The sequence below is a fragment of the Euleptes europaea genome, chromosome 5 (assembly GCF_029931775.1).
Source record: "Euleptes europaea isolate rEulEur1 chromosome 5, rEulEur1.hap1, whole genome shotgun sequence".
Taxonomy (NCBI): domain Eukaryota; kingdom Metazoa; phylum Chordata; class Lepidosauria; order Squamata; family Sphaerodactylidae; genus Euleptes; species Euleptes europaea.
Window position 1 is genome coordinate 58,114,570 of NC_079316.1, and position 21,526 is coordinate 58,136,095.

Sequence of the window (21,526 nt, forward strand, 5' to 3'; positions counted from 1 at the left end):
TGTTAGAGCTGAGAATCACCAAGAGAACTTTTCCCAGCATAAGGAAACTATTGAGAATGTTTTGCGGGGCTCTGGGGAGGGCAGTTTTTTGTGTGTTTTGTGTTTTGCAGAAGCCATGCCATGTTATAGCTCCTGGCTTCTGTTCTTATCTGGGTGCTTAGAGGCTACTCTTCCACCCTCCCCCCCCCCCCACACCCATACATATGTTATTGCTTAGCAGTGCTCATATGTATCATTGAGGAACAAACAACTATGAATTACCTCCCTCATGAACTTTACTTATTTCTTTCTGCAAGCATTAAACAAGGTAACAGATAAAGAAAGGCACAAATTCACCACATCCGTCCACTTTCATTATCTCACAGAAACCAAGCAGAATATATTTGTGGCATCTCCTATATCAACAATAAACTATTTTACCACAAGAGGTATAAAATGGCCTTAATAGAACCATTTTAAAAAAACACCTTGGATATTCAACTTTCCTGCCAGAATGCACATAGCCTGAGATGGATATCTGAATTAAAAAAATATATTAATCTGGAATAAGATGTGCTGGTCAGGATAGTACAAGAAGATATCATATTGGTCCATTTAGGAGAGCCCCCCCCCATGGGTAATTGGTCAGTGTTTGTACAATATTTGCTTAGAAATCCTTCATTAAATATCCAAAATTGGATCTTTTTTTATATTTCAGTTAATGCCCAACATTTTTATTGCATCTGAAGTGGGGGCTGAACATATTCAGCCATTTAGTTCTTACTGAAGCAAGCATATTCTCTGTGCTACTATAAAAGCTGGTTCAAATCAACAAGGTCCTTTGAAGAAACAGGTGTAGAACATATAATCTCCTTTGAGACTCCCACTACTTCTCTAATGTTGATTTAAAAGGAAGCCACTGAAGCAGGTAATTCTGATTAACTACAGCAATCAGTGTGCCAAAAAAACAAAAATGCAATTTTGAAAATACAGCTTTGGAACAGCAGGTGGTGTTGTACTACTATCTACGTGACATAGCAAGAAAAACATCTGAATCATTTTTTCCTTATAGCACTGGGCTTAATCTATTATGATTAAAGTCATTTTTGCTATTAAATCTGTTCAAGGTGCCCTAAGAAAATAGAGTGCCTTTGCCAGGACTATTCAGATATATGGAATTGGTATACTTCTTATTTTCTCATTATATACGTGAGACTTTTACTTAGCTGCCAAAGTTGAAGTTTTCTGAATTTGGTGACTATTGCAACTTTGCTAGTATCTACTGAGGTCTGAAATTCCCTAAATTATAGTGCTTGACTTTTACATCAAACTGAAAACTATATGGGTTGAATCCAGCATAGTGTTTCTACAGGTGCAGACTTCTGTGAGCAAATTTCTCAGTCCTCCCTCCTGCGGCAGCCCATCAGGATCTTAAGATCCTATTCCTGGGGGGGTCTCCTCTCCCTCAGAAAAAGGATTTTGGGAGCATTTTGAGCTGCCATGGAGGGTACAGAAAGTCATACTCTGGGAGAGGAAGTCCAAGCACCCACCGAAAAACTTTGCTGGATCCAGCCCTATGTGTGGTGTGTAAATATGCAAATAAATGAATACTAGGTGGTAGATAAATGTGTACTTGACAGTAAAACCTCATAGATGGGTTAATGTGAAATATCTAGTGTCCCTTTATATAGGTGTTCTGAAGTCCAAAAGAAAACCTCCCCAAAGACAACATGTTCACTTGCACTAATGTGATGTAAGAACATTGTTTATGAAAATTATAATTGTACTTCATTTGCAATTACCCAGTGTTTCCTTGATTTCATATATGTTATTATAGATATACAATTTAAAATCATAGACACATTTCCATCAGCGTCTGTGCTGAATCACATCAATACCGTTTAGCATTTAATATATGTCCAACTGAGAGGATGTACATTCTAATATGTACTTACAACCTGAACTTACAAATCTCTCTGTATAATATATAATATAGTTAATATGTCTAATCAAAATTTTAAAAACTGACAGCAGTGAATAATATTTGGAAATTTGCCCATTAATCTGGCACATGGCTCGTCAGAGTTTGTGGAGGTCAGAAGAAGAGGGGAAAAGAAATATAAACAACAAGGATGTTTACTCAGCAGAGATGAACAGATCTTGCTATTGAATGGGATTACATTGATAGATCTGCCTTTGCAAAATATTTCCCTGATCACATTGTTGGCTCACTGGCTTGGAAAATACTTTGATTCTACATAAGCAATAGTTCCTGTTAGTTCAAGGTATTTTGTTTTCTGTTGCTGTGTCTGCTAGGCACAGGAACAACTATTTTGTTTGCACACTCTGGAATACAGGCAGTATTGCAGACTGAGGAGCGGGATACATGTAAATGCTTTACTTTGCCTCACTGGCTCTGGGATGGGCAAATTTGATGGGCAAAAAAGGCAAATGTTTTGGTGTACATCTGTGGGTACTATGAGTGTCACTGAAGATTGTGTGTGTATGTGTGTGTGTGTGGGGGGGGTGAAATACAGGTAAATGCTACGGTGTCTCAATAGTGTGTACGTGCTTCATGAGAAAAACTGCAACTGTGTCCTGGCAGCATGGCTACATTGAACAAAAAGGTCCCTTGGGATTACAAAACCTTAAAAAAAAGGGGGGGAAGGAAAGAACTCACCAACATCACCAAACAGGCAAAGATGAAGTAGTGTGCTAAATCTGGTTCTTCTTAGATGCCATTTTTTATATAAAAGCAGGAACCTGTATGAGCTTGGCGGGGGGGGGGTGTTATCTCCCTTTCCTCCACTTACCATCCCAGGCACCCTTCTCTCCCGCTCAGGCACTTGCACTGGGCAAACGAAAAGCAGTGCCGCCACCTCCCCCTCTTCTCCCAGCCATCACTGTTTGCCTGCCTTCTCTCCCAGTCAAAGGAAGAAGAAAGATGTGCTGCCTCTTCCTCGCTCTGGCTGCCGCCATTGCATTTTTGGCCTGTCCAGCTTCAGAAATCCAGCTCCTATTTCCCTGACCTCCAGCTCTGCCTGCTTGCTCACTTGCCTGCCATCTATTCCCATCTTTGTCAGTTGCTGTTACCTTTGCCCGACACAGCTTCCTGAGAGCTGTTTCCTTTGTTATCTGCAGCTGCACAGAAAACAGTTCTTGTGTTTGGTTGGGTTTTTTTTTACCCCTGTCCCCATTTTTCCTGTTGTAAGATTTTTCTGCAAGCCTGTCCCCCAAGTTTCTGAAAAATCTTACTTCTGTGTAAATGACCCTGATCCGCAGATTTAGGTGACTGCAGATTTAGGCATAGTTAGCTGTTAGATAAAGGAAGCCACAGCCCTCAATTTGCAAGATCTGAGCAAGGCTGTCAAAGATAGGACATTCTGGAGGGCTTTCATTCATAGGGTCGCCATGAGTTGGAAAAGACATGACGGCACTTAACACACACAGCTGTTAGATATATAGCTATGATTATTAGGGTTGCCATGTCCCTCTTCGCCACCAGCGAGAGGTTTTTGGGGCAGAGCCTGAGGAGGGCAGGGTTTGGGGAGGGACTTCAATGCCATAGAGTCCAATGGCCAAAGTGGCCATTTGCTCCAGGTGAACATATCTCTATTGGCTGGAGATCAGTTGTAATAGCGGGAGATCTCCAGCTAGAACCTGGAGGTTGGCAACCCTAATGATGATACATATTATTTGTGCCTGTTTGTCATGCTACTTGTTAATTGAGTCACCAAAAGCAAGTCTCTGCTCTGCCCCCTGCCTGCTTGTGTGCTTTGCAAAACACCTCAGTTTTCCCATTTTGCATATAAAATAGAGAGACTTTTTACTTTCTCTCTATTTACAATTTGGCAGGGAGGATATACTGGAGAAAGTTTACTATTTATGAGAATTCCATCCTGTTTAAAAGAGGGGGCAGTTTACAACTGGCAATGTTTTTCTCTTACAAACTGTTAGAAATGGAAAATGAATTGAATAACTAACGTGGATAGTTAAAAAATATATAAGGAAACCAAATCAAGTTTTTTTTAAAAAAAAGAGAATTACAAGTAAAAATCTACATCCCTATTGATCTTGCATATGTTGGCAGCCTCTGTAGCATGAGCTGTTTAGCAAGATGCATTATTCAGCCAGGTGAACTGGTCCTCTGACTAGCATGCTCGAAGTGAAACTCAAAACTCAAAAAATTTGAGCCTCAGCAAGAAAGACAGACTATAAATTCAGCAGGCAAACACCTGTAGCAAACACACCTGCACCCATCCCCCAGCCTAGTGTGATCCCCCAGATCTAAGGTTTCTTGTGAATTAGATCCCAGAATCTGTAAAGGGCACATCTCCTTGAGAATGTTAGTAACACTTAGCTGTTTTGCATTTTGCTCCAGTGTTGACCTGCATTGATAAAAGTATCTGGTGGGAAAAGCCATTACAAGAAGGGAATGACCCAGGCAATGACTCTCCCTTTGTAACTTGTAAGCGACCAGCTATTCTATCAAGGGGTCTCATTAGCTTGCAAACAAAGTAGAGCACAATGATGATGGGGCCCTGTGGGATCTTCTTCTGTCAGAATTGCCAGACAGCTTGGTCTTATATTATCAGGGACCTTCAGATCCTCTGTAAAGATATTACCAGAGAACTGACTCTGTGTTTGTTTGCGGTGACCTTTACAAACAAGGCTTGGCTTTTGCTCTGCTAGCATTTCCATGAAGATGGGAAGAGATAAGAGGCAGAGAGAACAACTTCCCACTGCCTGACATTGGCTGTTACCGCACTAGGTATTCCCAGCGATGTATTAGGTAAAGGTAAAGGTCCCCTGTGCAAGCACCGGGTCATTCCTGACCCATGGGGTGACGTCACATCCCGACGTTTCCACGGCAGACTTTGTTTGCGGGGTGGTTTGCCAGTGCCTTCCCCAGTCATCTTCCCTTTACCCCCAGCAAGCTGGGTACTCATTTCACCGACCTCGGAAGGATGGAAGGCTGAGTCAACCTTGAGCCGGCTGAAACCAACTTCTGTTGGGATCGAACTCAGGTCGTGAGAGCAGAGCTTTTGACTGCAGTACTGCAGCTTACCACTCTGCGCCACGGGGCGAGTTTGAAAATGTTATAAAAAATACTGTTCACACTTTCTATGTATTCCCACCGATGTATTAAGAGTTTGAAACTGTTATAAAAAATACTGTTTGCACTTTGTTTAGCCCCTTTAGCTGTGAAGACGTCTTCCAACCATCTTTTAGCCGTGGCATCCAAAAACCCTTTTAAAGCGATGTTTTTTATAACATTTTCAAACTCTTAATACATCGCTGGGAATACCTAGTGCGGTAACAGCCATAAACTTGTAGATTTTGTTCCAGAGTGCAATGAGATGGCCGGCATGACAGTACCTATACATTTACAGCACTTAATATTTTAAAACGTTTTACTTTCTTCCACCTTGGGAGCTTTCAATGGCTGGCTGCTAAAATCCTGTTGAGAACCACACCAGCAAGCACTTAGTGTCCATCATAAATCAATCACTAACTCGGGAAACCTTCTCTCAGACACTCAGTGAGAAAGGCAGACTACAAATAATATAAATCAATAAATAAACTTTATATTTATTTATTTTTTTAAAAATGTTGACTACTCAGAATGTTTAGCATTATTGGTTGAACCGTTTTGGGTATAAACAATCCATTGTTCTCATACTTTTTCCACTGCAAAAAAATAATAATTGCAGACATCATTTGGACAAGGCCTCAATGAGTAAAACAGCATACATGTAGGATTACCAAGTTCAAGGTAGGGTTTGGAGTTTTTCCAGAATTATAACTGATCTCCACACTACAGTCAATAGTTTCCCTGGAGGAAATGGCAGCTTTGCAAGGTAGACTATGGCCTCATATCCCAGTTGAGCTCCCTCCCATCCCCAAACTCCACCCTCCCCAGGTACCACAACAAATCTTTAGAAATTTCCCAAGTCAGAGTTGGAAAACCATATACATGAAAAAGCTCCTTTTACACTAACAGTTCTTTGCAAAGTGTATTTGTGTGGGTGGAGGTGGTAGAGAACAGCACAAATCAGAGTTTCCTTCCTATGCCCTGCCACATCTACAACATACATGACAAAGCTGTGTGGAAGCCAGCCAGCAGCCTTCACAATGCTTTAGATAATGCTCCAGCTAGTTTCATGCTTCTGCCATGCATATTTAAAAGTGCACTTCGGGGCTCATGACTGACCCTATCTGTTTTGATCTCATTTCTACACTCTGATTTCAACTGCATTATGGCTGGAAAGTCCTGCCCAGTTCTTACAGTAAGCAGCTGAGTGGTAACAACATCAATGAATGTAGATGCCCTCCTTTCCTGTCATTCTATCTTTATGAGTCACCAAAATGGAGGCACCATGATCCAAAGATACTTCCTCTAGCGCTCACTTCTCTCTTATAATAACTTTAAGATAAATCATGATGGGTAGCCAAGTTAGTCTCTCAATAGCAGTAGAAAAGAGCAAGAGTCCAGTAGCACCTTAAAGAGTAACACAATTTCTGGCAGGGCATGAGCTAAATGTTAAGTTCCTTCTGCTCCTACCAGCTTTCCTTCAAAGCAAAAAAGGTTCATCCCTAAGAAAGAAAAAAACGTGTCTTTAAATATTTTGTATACCAACAGTAATAACATACAATTTACATGCAAGTACAGGACAGCACTGTCTGCCCCCAGGCTGTTTTCCACCTGCGCTGTCACTCGGAAAATCCCCACATTCTGGTAGACATGCTTGATCCCATCTTCTGTCGAGCTGATATTGGCGTATGACACGGCACTGCCATCTCCAAAGTCCACGCGTATTATTGACCTTTGGATATCACCCTGAATTAGAGATGTGCAAAGGAGTCAGAGGTTAATAAAACTGAGCATTGACAACAATTTGAAGAGGATTCATATGTTCAAGTGCAAATTCACAATATATAACGTGAACTGGAATTTCTGGGTTCTACTCCAAAAAAAAAAAAAACCCCAAAATAAAATGGTGTACTTTAGAAAACCCTAATTCTAGTATACAATAACTCTTCAAGTGAATTCACATCTGGTAAACATTCCTCAGTTTAGTTTGATCTCCACAACAAAGGTCAGAGTCGCATAATTGCACAGTAAGGCTTAAATGTGTCCCTATAGCTACCAACTCTCATTATGTAAGGGGGTCTGTTTCAGGAGGATTTCCGTAGAAAACTTGGACAGCTAATTCTGGTGCAATGTTTAGGTGCCGCAGAATTCAGAGACATCCCTAAAAATTAAAATCTCACTGACAAACTTCATAAGCAAGTGACCAGGAGAGAATTCTTCTCCTATCAAATATTTAAAAGCCACCATGATGTTCCACCAGTTAATCCCCTATCCTTGACAAAATATTAAGGCCACAAAATGGAGACTCCATATGATTCACTTCTTCCAAGGGATTCTGAGCAATAATGTTTCCTTCTCAAAACAGAAGAGACTTTTCTGCAGCACAGAAATGCTTCAAAAATTTAGAAGAAAGCATCTAACTCACAAATTTAAGAACCTGACTTGTTCATACTATTTTTACAAAACTATTCTGAAAGTAAAGTGTGTGACCTTTAAAAGAAACAAATATCATAAGGATAGATTCTCGCATCGCACTGCACACAATTTTGTTCTGTTATCATACCAATTGGCCCCCTTAGAATTTAAGCAACATACGTTAGAATTTCCAAACCCATGAATAATGTAGAAAACTTATAAAAAAAGGTCAGGTATTTGAAGTTCTACTAATAAGTGTGTCTTAGCGTCATCACCTCTTTGTAAATTCTGATAGGCCAATGAATATGCTACCAGTTACTACCGAAGAAGAAAATCACTCCTAAGCTCAGGAGGATGGATTCTGTTTTCCATCAAGGCATTCTGCCAGGGGAAATGTCCCCTTCCAGTCTATTTAGAGAGGATCCACAGCTGCCACTCTAAGAAAGTCTCCTTCATAAAATAAATGTGTTTGGTTTTTCCAGTGCTTTTTTCATTATTACTTAAACCACTTGAACTGCAAATGCTTTCCCTCAGTTAAATATGGTTCCACTGGTAAAGGCCACAGAAAAGGCCACATTTACAAAGCTGACATTTAAATATTTTAGTTTCAGAGACTGAGGAACATGTGTGTGATCTGGTAGACAGATATTTTATTTTGAATGAAATTACAACAGATTTTTGTCTATCATTGTTTTTCCATTAATCTTGATGGCAGATGTAATGCTAGATGGCAGGATTTTCTGATTCTACTGCATTCAGATAAAGTAGACAGTAAAGTTAATCTGATTCTTCTACAGGTTTTGATATTAGTACATTAAATCTGTGATCCTAAGCATACCTATTTGTAATAAGACCTTAAAGTCACCTCTCCCGTGGCCCCATTTCTAGCAAGGTAGAATGGTTGCCCTGAGGCTCTGATAATTTATTCTCAAATCTTCTGGGATCCTGCCCTAGTGGTACAAAGCTATAGTCCCTGTAGAACCATAACCTCAGATTAGACTACCAAGAGCTAGACTGAGCTGCAGGCTAAATGTAGCTTTCTACCAAGAGAGGGCTGTTTTTCCATGCATGAAATCTATCAAGGAATTATTTAGTTACATTAGTGAATGATCTATCACTTGTTCTTCAGACTGTATAGAAAGTCTTCACTCTTAAAAGCACTTATCCGGGAGTCAGGCTCTGAATACAGTGGGAATTACTTCTGCTTAGGCTGTCATGAAAACAGCTTTCCAACATTTGGAATTTTTTTTGTCATTTACAATGGCTAGCACTAGTCTACCAGAAAGTGAGGAAAGATGAGGCATGTAATTAAGAGAAGGGAAGATTGGATAAGAGCATTTAAATATAGACACCATTTTGAAATACCATATTTCTTTTGTATGAGCATAAAGAGTGAGTAGGAGTTACAAGATATTAGGATAATATAACTTGTCGGATGTGAGGGCAATCTGGCTGCGACATCTGTCACCCCATTGATCGCCAGGCTGATCTGGCTGGCTAGGCAGATGTCCCTTACCTCCCTCACTGCTCCATGTACATCCCTCCTGAAGCTGCGCACTCGGTGGAAGAGGATGACCATCCAAAATAGGAGTGTACCGTTCTTCGGTCAAGGGTAATATAACTTGTCCTGGACCCCAACAATTCTAGTTGCCCCAGTGATTATGAGTAGGGATATACAAGCACCAATCAAGAAAACTAGTCCCGATTACAGCACTGGGTCTAAAAAATTGAGAAAATCCCACCTTTCCTCTACGTTCCCTCTTGTTAATGGATATCTGCAGGACAATCTGGTCTTGGTTTTTGATAAAATCAGAGTGGCAGCCAATTCTGAGAGGCTTTCCCCATAATTATCCCCATGTTATGAAAGCCTTCTCAACATCTGCAGAATGCTGGATCTGGCAATTGTTTTTAAAAATTGAATGTTTCTGTTTATTTAAGCCTTTCATGTGTAAATATATCTGATCTTCACTGTTATTGCTTTTGATTTCTAATTATGATGCTATATAATCATATACTGCTGAATGATTTGATGTGAGACATTTGAAAGTATAATTGCATTACTGGATCTCACAGAGGAATTCTGCTGACAGGGGAGGCCTTTGCTGACTCCTCAGTCCTGATGCAGACCTCTGACTCCCTCTCATTCTGTCCCTGGGGGTCTCAGGAGCTTCTCTTACCCCCAGGAGCTGTAATTAAGAGGGCATTCAGAGAGGCGGTGGAAAGTGGGGGCAAGGAAGTTGTACACTGCGGATGAAAAGCCTTCCATTGGAAGAAACATTTGGCAGGATCCAAGGTATCTTTTAAACATTTATTCTGTAAATACATTTTGAAGAAAGTGATCAAAATTATCCAAATATATAATAAAGAGAGGGCAAAGAATCCTGCCTGTGGATCATGATACAAATCACAGGGCAATCACACCAAGAATGGTTGATTGCATCTTTGTTCAGGTTGCAATTTGCTTGCAAATTTGTGACCAGCATCTCTGAAACTCAAAAGCAGTTGAAAGCCTCAATCAATTTCCTTTTCAATACACTGGGAAAGCACTATACCCTATCAGTGCAGCTTTGAGACAAGAAACTGAAAGTGAAATTGACCGTGGCTTCTTATCTGCAGAGGTGCACGCTTTGGGGAAATATGGAACAAGAAGAAGAAAGGTTCCTAGCTGTGGACAGCAATGAAAGAAGAGATCGGAAAATGCTGCCCAGAAGCATCACATACAACCTAACTTAGCGGCTTTCAAAAGTGGCATTCCATAATTACTATAGAATCAAACACGTGTAATCAGCAGTTACCTGGCCAGTGGTAACTGCGCAAATAAAAAACTTGTTACAATATAACTCATTTTTAATTGCAAGCAAATCTTCATAAATGGACATTTTGCACAACTTCAAATGTCAACCATATTTTTGTGGGTAAGGGACAATACTGATAGATTTCATTATGTACCAACATTATAACTACCTATATATACTGACTGAAATACATCCAAAGTAACAATACACAATAATTCTACTGGCATAGAATCAAGAGTCCATATATGCCAGTAGAAATATTGTGTATTGTTACTTTGGATGTATTTCAGTCAGTATATATAGGTAGTTATAATGTTGGTACAAAATGAAATCTATCAGTATTGTCCTTAGTCGCATGCTTTTGTATTTTGGGGTTTGATTAGTGTTGGTGTGACATGGCTACTATTTTTTTCTTGATTAACCATATTTTTGTAACATTCACAGTAACCCTAAATTACATTGCTACCTGCCTCACTAGCTCTGTCTGCTTCAGCGTGGTGTAGTGGTTAAGACCAGTGGACTCTAATTTGTAGAACAGGGTTTGATTCCCCACTCCTCCACGCACAACCTGCTGGGTGACCTTGGGCTAGTCACAGTTCTCTCAGAACTCTCTCAGCCCCACCTACCTCACAAGGTGTTTGTTGTGAGCAGGGGAAGGGAAGGTGATTGTAAGCCACTTTGAGACTCCTTGAAGGTAGGGGGAAAAAATCAAGGTATAAAAACCCACTCTTCTTCTCAATGGCCTTTCCTGTTTTCCTATTGGCAAAAGCTTTGAGAGGCAGAAGGGCAACAGACAAGAGACAGTGAGAAGGAAGTACTCCTTCCATGACATGATCCTCAGTCAATGCCTTTCCTCGCCCTTTTATTTCTTGCTGCAAACACACATGCACATTCACACATACAGATCCCTTTCACCAGCTCTCCCTGCCTTTCAGCACCCTTGGTTTTCAGTGCCCTTCTCTGGTTTCCTTCACAGAAAGGCTTCAAGGAGCAGAGGCAGGGAGAGGCAGAGCCGATGAGCAGGGTCAGCATAATCTGCAGGGTGCTCCCATCACTAGACTTTAGGGTTGCCAACCTCCAGGTATTAGCAGGAGATGTCCTGCTATTACAACTGATAGAGATCTGTTCATCTGGAGAAAATGGCCACCTTGGCAATGGGACTGTATGGCATTGGTCCCTCCCCTCTCTAAACCCTGCCTTCCTCAGGCTCTGCCCCAAAAACCTCCCACTGGTGGTGAAGAGGGACCCGGCAACCCTACTAGACTTCCTTTTTCATGATTAGGATTGCCGGGTCTCTCTTCGCCACCCTCTTCCCAGAATGGACGATCCTCTCTTAGACCATGGGGCAAAGTTGGGCATGACTGGTCAGGGAAACTAGGAGATGGTAGAATGGGGAGTGATATCATCTTGATCATATTGCCTGTAAGACCCAGAAGGCTGTGTTGCTTTTATGAGAGGCAGAGTTTTATATGAGGTTCCAGGTCCAAATGTCCTCTTCCTGGTTCATCACAAATGTACATAAGAAAGAAGAGCTGGGCCTACATTTCTCTGCATCTTAGACACCACTTTTTTGCAGTATCCTGATTTTTCTCATCAATGGAGTCTGAACAACCTGTCCTATTTACAGAATGTTTATTATGTCTTGATTACTGATATGCCATCATTAGTATTTTGCCATTTGAGAGATGATATTCCTCATTTTAATCAATCTAATGAGCATGACACCTTCAAACGTTCAATTTTAATCTTGCCCAAGAGGCTGTGAGCATGAATTTGTTCTATAAAGCACTGAGGTTTCTATGTAAATCAGTATTAACACAATGAGATGCAACTAAAACTAAAATTAAATTGAGTCCCAAATATCACATTTCATTTGGAAGTCTTCAATTAGGCAATGACTTGCGTCTCTTTCTCCTTGCAGATGTTTAAATGGATTTTTAATTAGCCGTTGCAACAGCCAGATGTTCCTTCTCTTCAGTTGTCTTCCAGAATGAAATTGTCAGAAATCTGCTTTATGCAGACTATGTAGATGAACACTATTTTCCCTCCCCGTGCTATTTGTCTAGGCATGCCAAAGATCGCAACATTGAAGGCGTTTAGATGGGACTTCCTTACAGAAGATATTTGCAACCTGTAGGCGCTCACATTTTTTTAAAATACATCTTTGACTCCACAAAGCAATTAGGAATGTGCTTAATCTTAAATCAATTTAAGTTCAACTGTATTAGGCAAAACACAAAGGACAAATCCAAACGAATTGCTGCTTAGAGTGATGTGTGTGTATTTCCTTTAAAATACCATCCTAAAACGGGCCTGGGGAATTTGAAAGCTGTAATGAAAAAACTATTAGCATTAAAAAGTTATTATTTTCTTCCTAATTTCTTTCCAACCCAGAGTCTTGAGCACTATCACAGTGGAAAGGATGTCTGGCTTTCTTAGCTTTGCTGCTGCTTAAGTGTCTAACAGATGTGCTGCAGAGTCACTGATGGATTTCTTCTTTCCATGGAATGATGTACAATTATTCCATTTTTTTCTTGTTGTCCTAACATTTCCGGGGTTGTCGAAGGCTTTCACGGTCAGAGTTCATTGGTTCTTGTAGGTTATCCGGGCTGTGTAACCGTGGTCTTGGTATTTTCTGACATGTACATATAGCTTGTCAATGACTCAGCAGTTTTAAATTGAAACACAAGCATTTAATTTCTACCCATGTAGCTCCAGGCTTGCTCTATCTCACCAGATCTCAGAAGCTAAGCAGGGTTGGCCCTGGTTAGTATTTGTATAATTTTTTTAAAAAAAAATTCTTAATTTGATATATCAACATGTAAAACAATATCCAATATTAAAAATAGTAATAATACTAAAAAAACAAGTAGCAATACTAAATTAACAATAAATTGACTTCCCCCTCTCCCTCTTCCGTCTGAAAATAAATTGTATAAACTTTTGCTAACGGAACTAATCCCTATACTATTTAATTAGCATATTCATCCTATCTAACATCATTAGATCAATACCTAATATAAAATTTAAAAAGGTGTAAATAAGGAATTAGATCAAAAAGTATTCTAATGGTCCCATTGAGAATTAGATTTTTCCAAAAATATTAAACACATAGTTTAACAGTTGAAATAAACAGTAACAAATAAAAACAAATAGGAACCATTAGTAAATATATTTGTATATAATTAGGAAAAAAATTATTGACTTCCCCTACACCTCCCTCCATTTCCATTAAGATCAATTATTTTGTAAGTTTTCACTTGTTTAGACTACCCACAGATCAACTTGATAGCGTCCTTGCCATTTTATCTGATATCTTATCTTGGTGAAAAAATATTTATGCAATGTGGGGGGAGGATACGGAGTTCCCAGTTATTTCTGCCAACCAGTTCAAGTTTCTATTCCCTGTAAGATCAAAAGAATTCTTGTTACTCACTTAGATTTCGGAGGGTGAGGTTTTTCTTCATTAAAATAGTACATAAGATGGTTATAGGTAATGGAGGTCCAAGCCTAATGCCAATGAGACGCTTGCGGCGATGCAATCTCCCCTCAATGCTTAGTGGGACACCATCCACACCTCCGGGGGACTTAAAAAAGCTCCCTCGGAGAGTATGGGAGTCACACCGCTTTCTTCGGGCTGCAGAGGAATTCCTGTACCCCGGTCCACTATTTAGAACCGGGTTGGTGTGCTAAAAAACACTCCAATTCAAAGCGTCTCTTGGATTCCCTTGGGAGCTTTCCCAAGGGACGTGTGCTAGGATCAGCTCAGTTACCGGAAGTCCGGCCCTAGTTAGTATTTGGATGGGAGACCAGCAAGGAAGAATACACGTATCAGAAAACTGGGTAAAGGACCTGAAATTTGGGTTTATCACTTAGGGTCAATTCACATAATTACTTTAGGGGGATAAAATACATATGATAGGATTATCACCAGCTTCAAGTCATCAAGTGGTGGCATTCATGTGAAGTAGGATTACCTGAAGTAATCTTCACCACTACAGGCACCACTTGCTGGAATAGATCGATTTCTTTTGCCCTTTATAACAAATAGTGGCTACAGAGTTCATCATTGCAAGGACCACCAGATCTGGAAGGCTAACAGCAGGAATATCCCTCTACCTGCAATGTGCCTCTGCTCCTTTGTCCAGCCTCAGTATTTTCTTCACAACATTAGCCTGTTAGCTTCATTCTCCAGTGTATATCTCAAGCAGTCAGGGACAGCAGAGGTAGAGACACACATATATTGCAAGCCATGGAGCACTGACTCATAGCTTGCTTAGTGTGTGTGTGTGTGGGGGGGGGGTGAAGAGCTCAGACAGACAGCTTGAATTTGTCAGAATTTGAAATCTGTGATCAAGCCATTGATCAGTTAAGTCATACTGACAGAATTCATGGCATTCTGTTCTATCCATTTTCTCCTAAATGGTTCAGACTCAAGGGCCCCAGTGGGAAGCGTAGGAAATCGACCATACCTCTTCCAGCTGGACCATGAAGGTAACATTGTGTCCTTGTTCGGATGTCAATGTGCCATCTGAAGTGACAATTCGAAGCCCACGCGGAGCCTTGCCAGGGCATTGCTGAGGCTTGGCTGTGTACTGTTCACGGACACCATCTGTGCAGTTATTAGATACAACCTTCCTATACCTGTTGAAAAAGGGAAATAGACAGAGAGGCTAAAGACAGGGCTACAGGAGATTCTTTATTTCATTAAATTTTCTTTTCTCCCACATGCCAAATAGTTAAAGCAACCTAACCACTAACTGGCTTAACTGGACAACTTTAGGCACTTTTTTTAAACAACATTTGATGTTCTTATGGTCAGTTACAGAAAGAGAGCAAGGGATTGGGTATGGGCATCCCACTACTGGCAGAAGTCAGCAGACACAAACGTAACTGCTAGTATCCCAGAACTAGAGTGGCAGCAGCCACTGGTTCTGGGAATGCACACACACACGCAAAGTTTTATTTTTGTTTACTATCATTTTTCATTTTAAAAAACCCCTTGATTTGGTTTTTCTATATTTTATGAAATATGTTTGTCTTAGGGCTCAAACAAATGAGATGTTCTGTCCATAAACTTACTTTAATGGTACTGCTCATACAGCCAATTCAGCTACACTCACAGTGCATTCACACTCACAGTGCATTCTTAAGGAGAGTTACTCTAGTCTAAGCCCCTTGAAATGAATAGGCTTAGACTGTAGCAACTCTCTTTAGGAATGCACTATAAGACTAAAAGAAAAAAAAAAGAAATAAAATACAAATTCTAGAATTACATAGCATCCATTTTGCTTGGAAAAGGTTGAGGGTTTTAACCCTTGCCATTAAAGATTTATTGATTGATTAACCCTTCAGTGCCAGCCTCAGTATCGAAAACCAGGCTCCCTGCTTTGTTAATAGGATTTAAAGGAACATACATATATATATATATATATATATATATATATATATATATATATATATATATATATATATATATATATATATATTCCTTTTAAGTGGTGAATACACACACACACACACTACTTTAAAATGCTGATAGCAAAACAGAAAACCTTATTTGGAATAGCAAAACTGGGTAGAAGCTGAAGAGTAAAACAGCCTTTCCTTCCTTGCACAGCCTCAAGGTAAATTGATTCTGTACACGCATGTAATTTGCATGGAATAAATGGAATAGGGGTAGAATAAATGTGTGATCTTTGTCTGCTTGAGCCTATAGTTTTTCAATTCATTTTTGTTTCAATTGACTGCAGTGGGAAACATGCCTCTATTCTCCTTTCCTACTCTGCTGAGAGTGAATATTTTTAGGAATTGTACCATGAACCCAAGGGACCCTCCCTGCCAAATTTCACTTTTTAATGGCAGAGCGAGTAGAGGGAGGCATTTGGAAAGGTGACCAGAGAAACCATGTAGTACAGCGGAGTGGCCATGGATGCGATACAAAAATAAAATGCCATCAGGCAGGCGCCATGTGCAGCAGGAATGAAGCAGGCAGGTAGGAAATGGGATCAGATGAAGGTGCAGCTTGCAGAGTCCCCACCCACTCTTTCCATTCTATCGCACTGTGCCCTTTCTTCCTCCTTACATGTAGTTTGTTCAACTTCTAGGGTCCTAATGGAACTGTATCAACTGGGGGGGCTATAGTCTCTCTCTGTGTTACTGATTGCGCTACACACGTATCATTGAGAGAAGACACAAATGCTTTGCTGAAGTGCTGATTGCCTCTTTCCCCACTGCAGTGTATTTCAGTCACTGATGATACTCACCTGCTTTTGATTAGTATTTTCATGCTACTCTGAGAAAAGTGAACACAGAATCATTTCACATGATGAGCGCACTCATGGTACAGTGCTTGTTGAGCTGAACCACCTGACAGAAACATTTGCAACAGCGTGTATGATTGTTCCATCCCTTCTATGTACAAAATTAGCATCATAAAACAAAAGTCTAGCAGCATCTTAAAACCTAACAAGATTTATTTCTATATGAGCTCTTGTGAATCACAGCCCACTTTGTCAGATATATGTAAGATATATGCTACCTGGGGGAAAGACTTGGACTTCTGTATGACATGACAGTTTTACCACAAGGGGAAATTTTGATGTGAAGGAAGGTGTTTTCAAATTAGTGATCCCTCACCTACTAGATTGAACTGTATTCTCTTGTCAGTGTTTGAATGGACTGTTAGTCCATTTAATTGTTGTAAAAAAAATCCTCAGAATGTTTTTTAAAATGATAGTACACAACCAATAAAGAAGAAGAGTTGTTTTTTATATGCCTACTTTCTCTACCACTTAAGGGAGAATCAAAACAGCTTAAACTCACCTTCCCTTCCACTCCCCACAACAGACACTCTGTGAGGTAGATAGGGCTGAGAGAGCTCTAAGACAGCTGTAACTAGCCCAAGGTCACCCAGCTGGCTTTGTGTGGAGGAGTGGGAAAACAAATCCAGTTCACCAGATTAGTGTCCGCCGCTCATGTGGAGGAGTGGGGAATCAAATCCGGTTCTCCAGATGAGAGTGCACTAAAAGTCTGTGGACCAGCATGAGAAAATTGTAGCAACCGTTCACACTGAGAATCTGCATGAGCCATATCTGGTAACTCACCCAGTGCTGTTGAGGTAACTCTGGCCAAGACTGCAGTCTTTGGATAAGGAAGACGGATTGTACCAAAATGCTGGCAAACACTGGTCATTGCTGTGACGCTCAAATCCATAATCACTGGTTTGGTAAAAGGACAGATCATTTCAGTGAAACACATACCACACACTACAATATACCCATGCAATTCTGGGAGATAAGTGACATGAACGCCGTGAAAATATACCACATTCACAACCCCCTCTCAAGCTCCTTCAAACTGATATCAACATCTACCCATCAGAATTGCTTGACATTATAAATGTATACATCCTCCATAACCAGAGGATAGCTCTGGGCCTCTATTCTGCATTTGCATCTTTACAATAATGATTACACAACATTTGAGTTGGAATCACTTTGGATTGTGCTAGTTGTTCTCATCAGAGCAACGTTAGTAGAAGCGATCTTGTGACACCCAATAGAGAGACAGGCAAGGAAATAGTAATATCATTCTCTTATCAGATAGTACACAACTTTTCCTTTATTTAGCCACCATGGTGTCCCTTTCGGGTATTTAGTTATTCACAGTATAAATATAGAAAGGTAAGGGCATATGAAGCTAACATATGCTATGATATCTGGCCCAGTATTGTCTACTCTGTCTGGCAGCTGCTCTTGAAGGTCTCAGGCAAAGGGATTCTGAGCCTTCTTTTATACCTATGCTCCTTTCCATATCACCAGATATTGAACTTGGAAGTTATGGGTGTGCCCAAGAATTGCTCAAGACTCATTATCATTGAAAACTGGGGACATGCACATTTTTATATTAATGAGCTAAAATATACAACATTGAGTTTCCCCCTTCAGTTTATATGATTAAAAAAATATTTTCTGTAATATGTCAGCAGAGGAAGGCTGATTAATTGCTTTGCAAGTATACTGCAAAACTGGTAGGTAAAGGAGACAGACTAAAGCACAGGCATATCTAGTCTGAAAGACTAAGTGCAATCCTAAGAAGAATTATATCCTTCTAAACCCACTGACTTAGAAAAGCATAACTCTGCTTAAGATGCTGCTGTAAGGATGCTTATGAAATAAATTTGCTTCATTGAGGATATTAAAAGAAGCAAATTTCTTTTATAAGCACCCTGACTAGAGTGGCAGCATGAAGGCTACTAAAATGATTGTTCAATGGATTGTAAAGGCTGCTTCAGTTTTGCCAAGGAAAACAAGTATTTGCATAAGAATGAGGCTTCTCGCCTCTGAATTGTGATTGTCACAAGTCCAAGATGCGTGTATTTCCAAGTTCTTCTGTATCAGTATAATTAAAAAAAGATGCTGCCCTGTACTCTCCATGTGCTCAAGTAATCAAATACAAAACAAAGCAGTGGAATATGCTGCTGAGAGAACATGTTCAGCACCAGATTTAATTAACAATATTTGTTTGTGTTACCATCCCATATTTCCTCTTCCTTCTGAGTGAAAGATATCTCATTGCTGAATATGGATTATTGAAAGGGGTTCTTAATTTTTAGAAAGAGAAGGAGAATGCAGGAAGTGTGTATGAAAGATAATATGTGTATCATATTTCTCTACCACAACCATCCTTCCTGTGGCACAACAGAAAAATTAAGTATGGCCTCCATTTGCTTCAGTGTGGAGAAACTTTGACTTTTTTTGTAGTGGAAAGAACAACTTGGATAGAGATCTTTAGGGTGTTCAAGCAATTCACATACATTATGTCATAAGCACACTCAAAACACTTCAGTAAGCCTTGAACAACCCTGCAAAGTAGATTAGCTTTATTATTCCATATATTGCAAATGTGTGAATGGGGTAGAAACCTGAAACAATAGACAGCGGCCTGCCTCAGAAATCTACTGAGTCTTTTGAGAGGCAAAATTTAAACTGGCGTTTATGGCATGTTTTTGTATGTTCACACTACATGCTACATTAACAGATAAACCATTTAAAAACATGCAAATGCCCCAGTCATGGGTTGAATATAAACAATGAACTTACCAAATGGGATACATAGGGCAGCATTACCAATTAGTAATGAACTAAATTTTCAGAATACATAAGAATGTGCAGCAGGGGGGGGGGAACACACACACACACAAACATGGGTAATACAGATGACCAAGAAAACATGGGACAGAGAATCATATGCATAGTGTGCCAGGGTGGTCTGTAATCACTTATGTAGATAATGCTTGGAAAAAGAGGTTAATCTAATTGTAAAAGCAACATGGTGCTAACCCCACTTTCCTGAAGAACAACTCCTCATTGTCTGTCCTGTGATGTCACATTTCCCACAGCTAGACTCCAATAATAGAAGAGAGCTTAGCTGAAAGAAAACTGTCTAAGGGGAGGGATTCCTGGAAGCTTCCACATTCATCACCCGTGCATCCCTTTTATGGTTTAAATCAGTGGTTCCCAAACGTTTTGGTATGGTGACCCACAAGTCCAAATTTACCATCCAAGGCTGGCCCAATGTTTTTTGGTGCCCTGGGCAAACTATGACCTGGCACCCATCTGTTCCAGCATTACTTTGTCTATACTGTCCACCCAGATCTTTTTGAGAAACCAACAAACATCACACAAAGGTTGCAGCTGCCCCAACTATGAACTGCAAGCAAGTGGGAATTCTCTCTCGTCCTCCTTGTCTGCTAGCTGGGACAGAGCTGGAGTTTGATGCAGTGTGCTTGGGAGGCATTGGGTTGAGGAGACACATAAAGAGTTGAGGAGTTGGGGGGGGGCACTAGGTTGAGTAGATACAGTGAGGAGGCTGATGGCAAGGAGCTCAGTGCAGTGCATCTCCCACAGAAGGTAGAGGGCAGTGAGGCACTACAGGGGGCTGAGCAAGAGGATGGGCTGCTGAGGGAGCAGCACCAAGACAGAGCCACTGTATGCACATGCCTCTTTCTATGGCCCTCTGGTTTTTCCATGGCATGCTGAACAGCTCCCACCTACTCTTCAAGCTCCCCCCCCCCCTTTCAGCTACTACCATGAAGTTATTAGTTGCTGGATGGCTTCCTCCACCCCATTATTGTCACAAAGAGGGAAAGGTGATGAGAATATGAGAAGTTAGCGAGGAGAAAACGAGAAGGATGGGAGGGACTGTGGCTCAGTGGAAGAGTATCTGCTTGGAATGCAGAAGGTCCCAGGTTCAATCCCCAGCATCTCCAGTTAAAGGGACTAGGCAAGTAGGTGATATGAAGACCTCTGCCTGAGACCTTGGAGAGCTGCTGCCGGTCTGAGTAGTCAAAACTGACTTTGACTGGCCAAGGGTCTGATTCGGTATGAGGCAGCTTCATGTGTTCAAAGGGCAGGAGCTGCCATTAGGGAGGGCTGGCCTGCGATCCATTTTCAGAGGGTTTGTGACCCACAGGTTGGGAAACACTGTTTTAAATCAACCCACATCCTTCACAGATAGGCTGAAAACGGATCTGCCATCTTATGTCACTTGAGCATTAGCCGCCATGTTAAATTAGGTGTCAGTGCTACGTTTCCCTTGTCTTAAGTGTCCATAAATACTCCCCAAACCATGCATGTTGACTTTTTACTAGAAAGTTTTTTTTGTTTTGTTCTGCTGATCTCATCATACTCTCACACATACACATATGCAGATAAATCACACAGGCAGCTGCTTAACGAAGCTCACTAGAGAGGCATTAGCATCCTTCTTTCACCTTGCAGACCTGTAATTTAATGAACTTCTTGTCTCCTCTCTGATGCACACAGAGCTCTGATGATAACAACAAATTGCTGCCTACCTGTAGGCACAACAGGCTGCCTTGCAATCAGCAAGCATTAGCATCAACTGGAGCAGCAAATGATAAACCTGCCTACTGATATCTGAGCATGGGTATTGAGCGTGCAGATGTGTAGCACACTCCAGCCAGGCAATGGTGCCTGAAACTGGGATTAACAACCAGGCTGAGATGCCAACTAGATGATTCTCTGGATGCCACCTCTCTCACGCTGCATGCAAGGAGACACAGAGAGCAGAGTTTGAGAACAAGATCTTACTTAAATGATGGGCTGGACAGTAGAGGAAGTTATGATCCTTCAAGTACTCCTAGCCTACACTGCTTAGAGCCTTAAAAGATTTGGAATTGTGCCCAGAAACAGATAGGCAGCCAGTGAAGTTCCCT

General features: G+C 40.7%; 1 protein-coding gene across 1 annotated transcript in view; it reads right to left on the minus strand.

The window, feature by feature from the left end:
• LOC130477365 (VPS10 domain-containing receptor SorCS1) overlaps nt 1-21,526 on the minus strand; it is a 496,720-nt gene that overhangs the window by 53,788 nt on the left and 421,406 nt on the right. Inside the window, exons 17-19 of the mRNA XM_056849300.1 lie at nt 17,391-17,504; nt 14,757-14,928; nt 6,634-6,820 (exon numbers count right to left, since the gene is read on the minus strand). Coding sequence (XP_056705278.1) covers nt 6,634-6,820; nt 14,757-14,928; nt 17,391-17,504 — 473 coding nt within the window. The remainder of the gene's footprint in view (nt 1-6,633; nt 6,821-14,756; nt 14,929-17,390; nt 17,505-21,526) is intronic.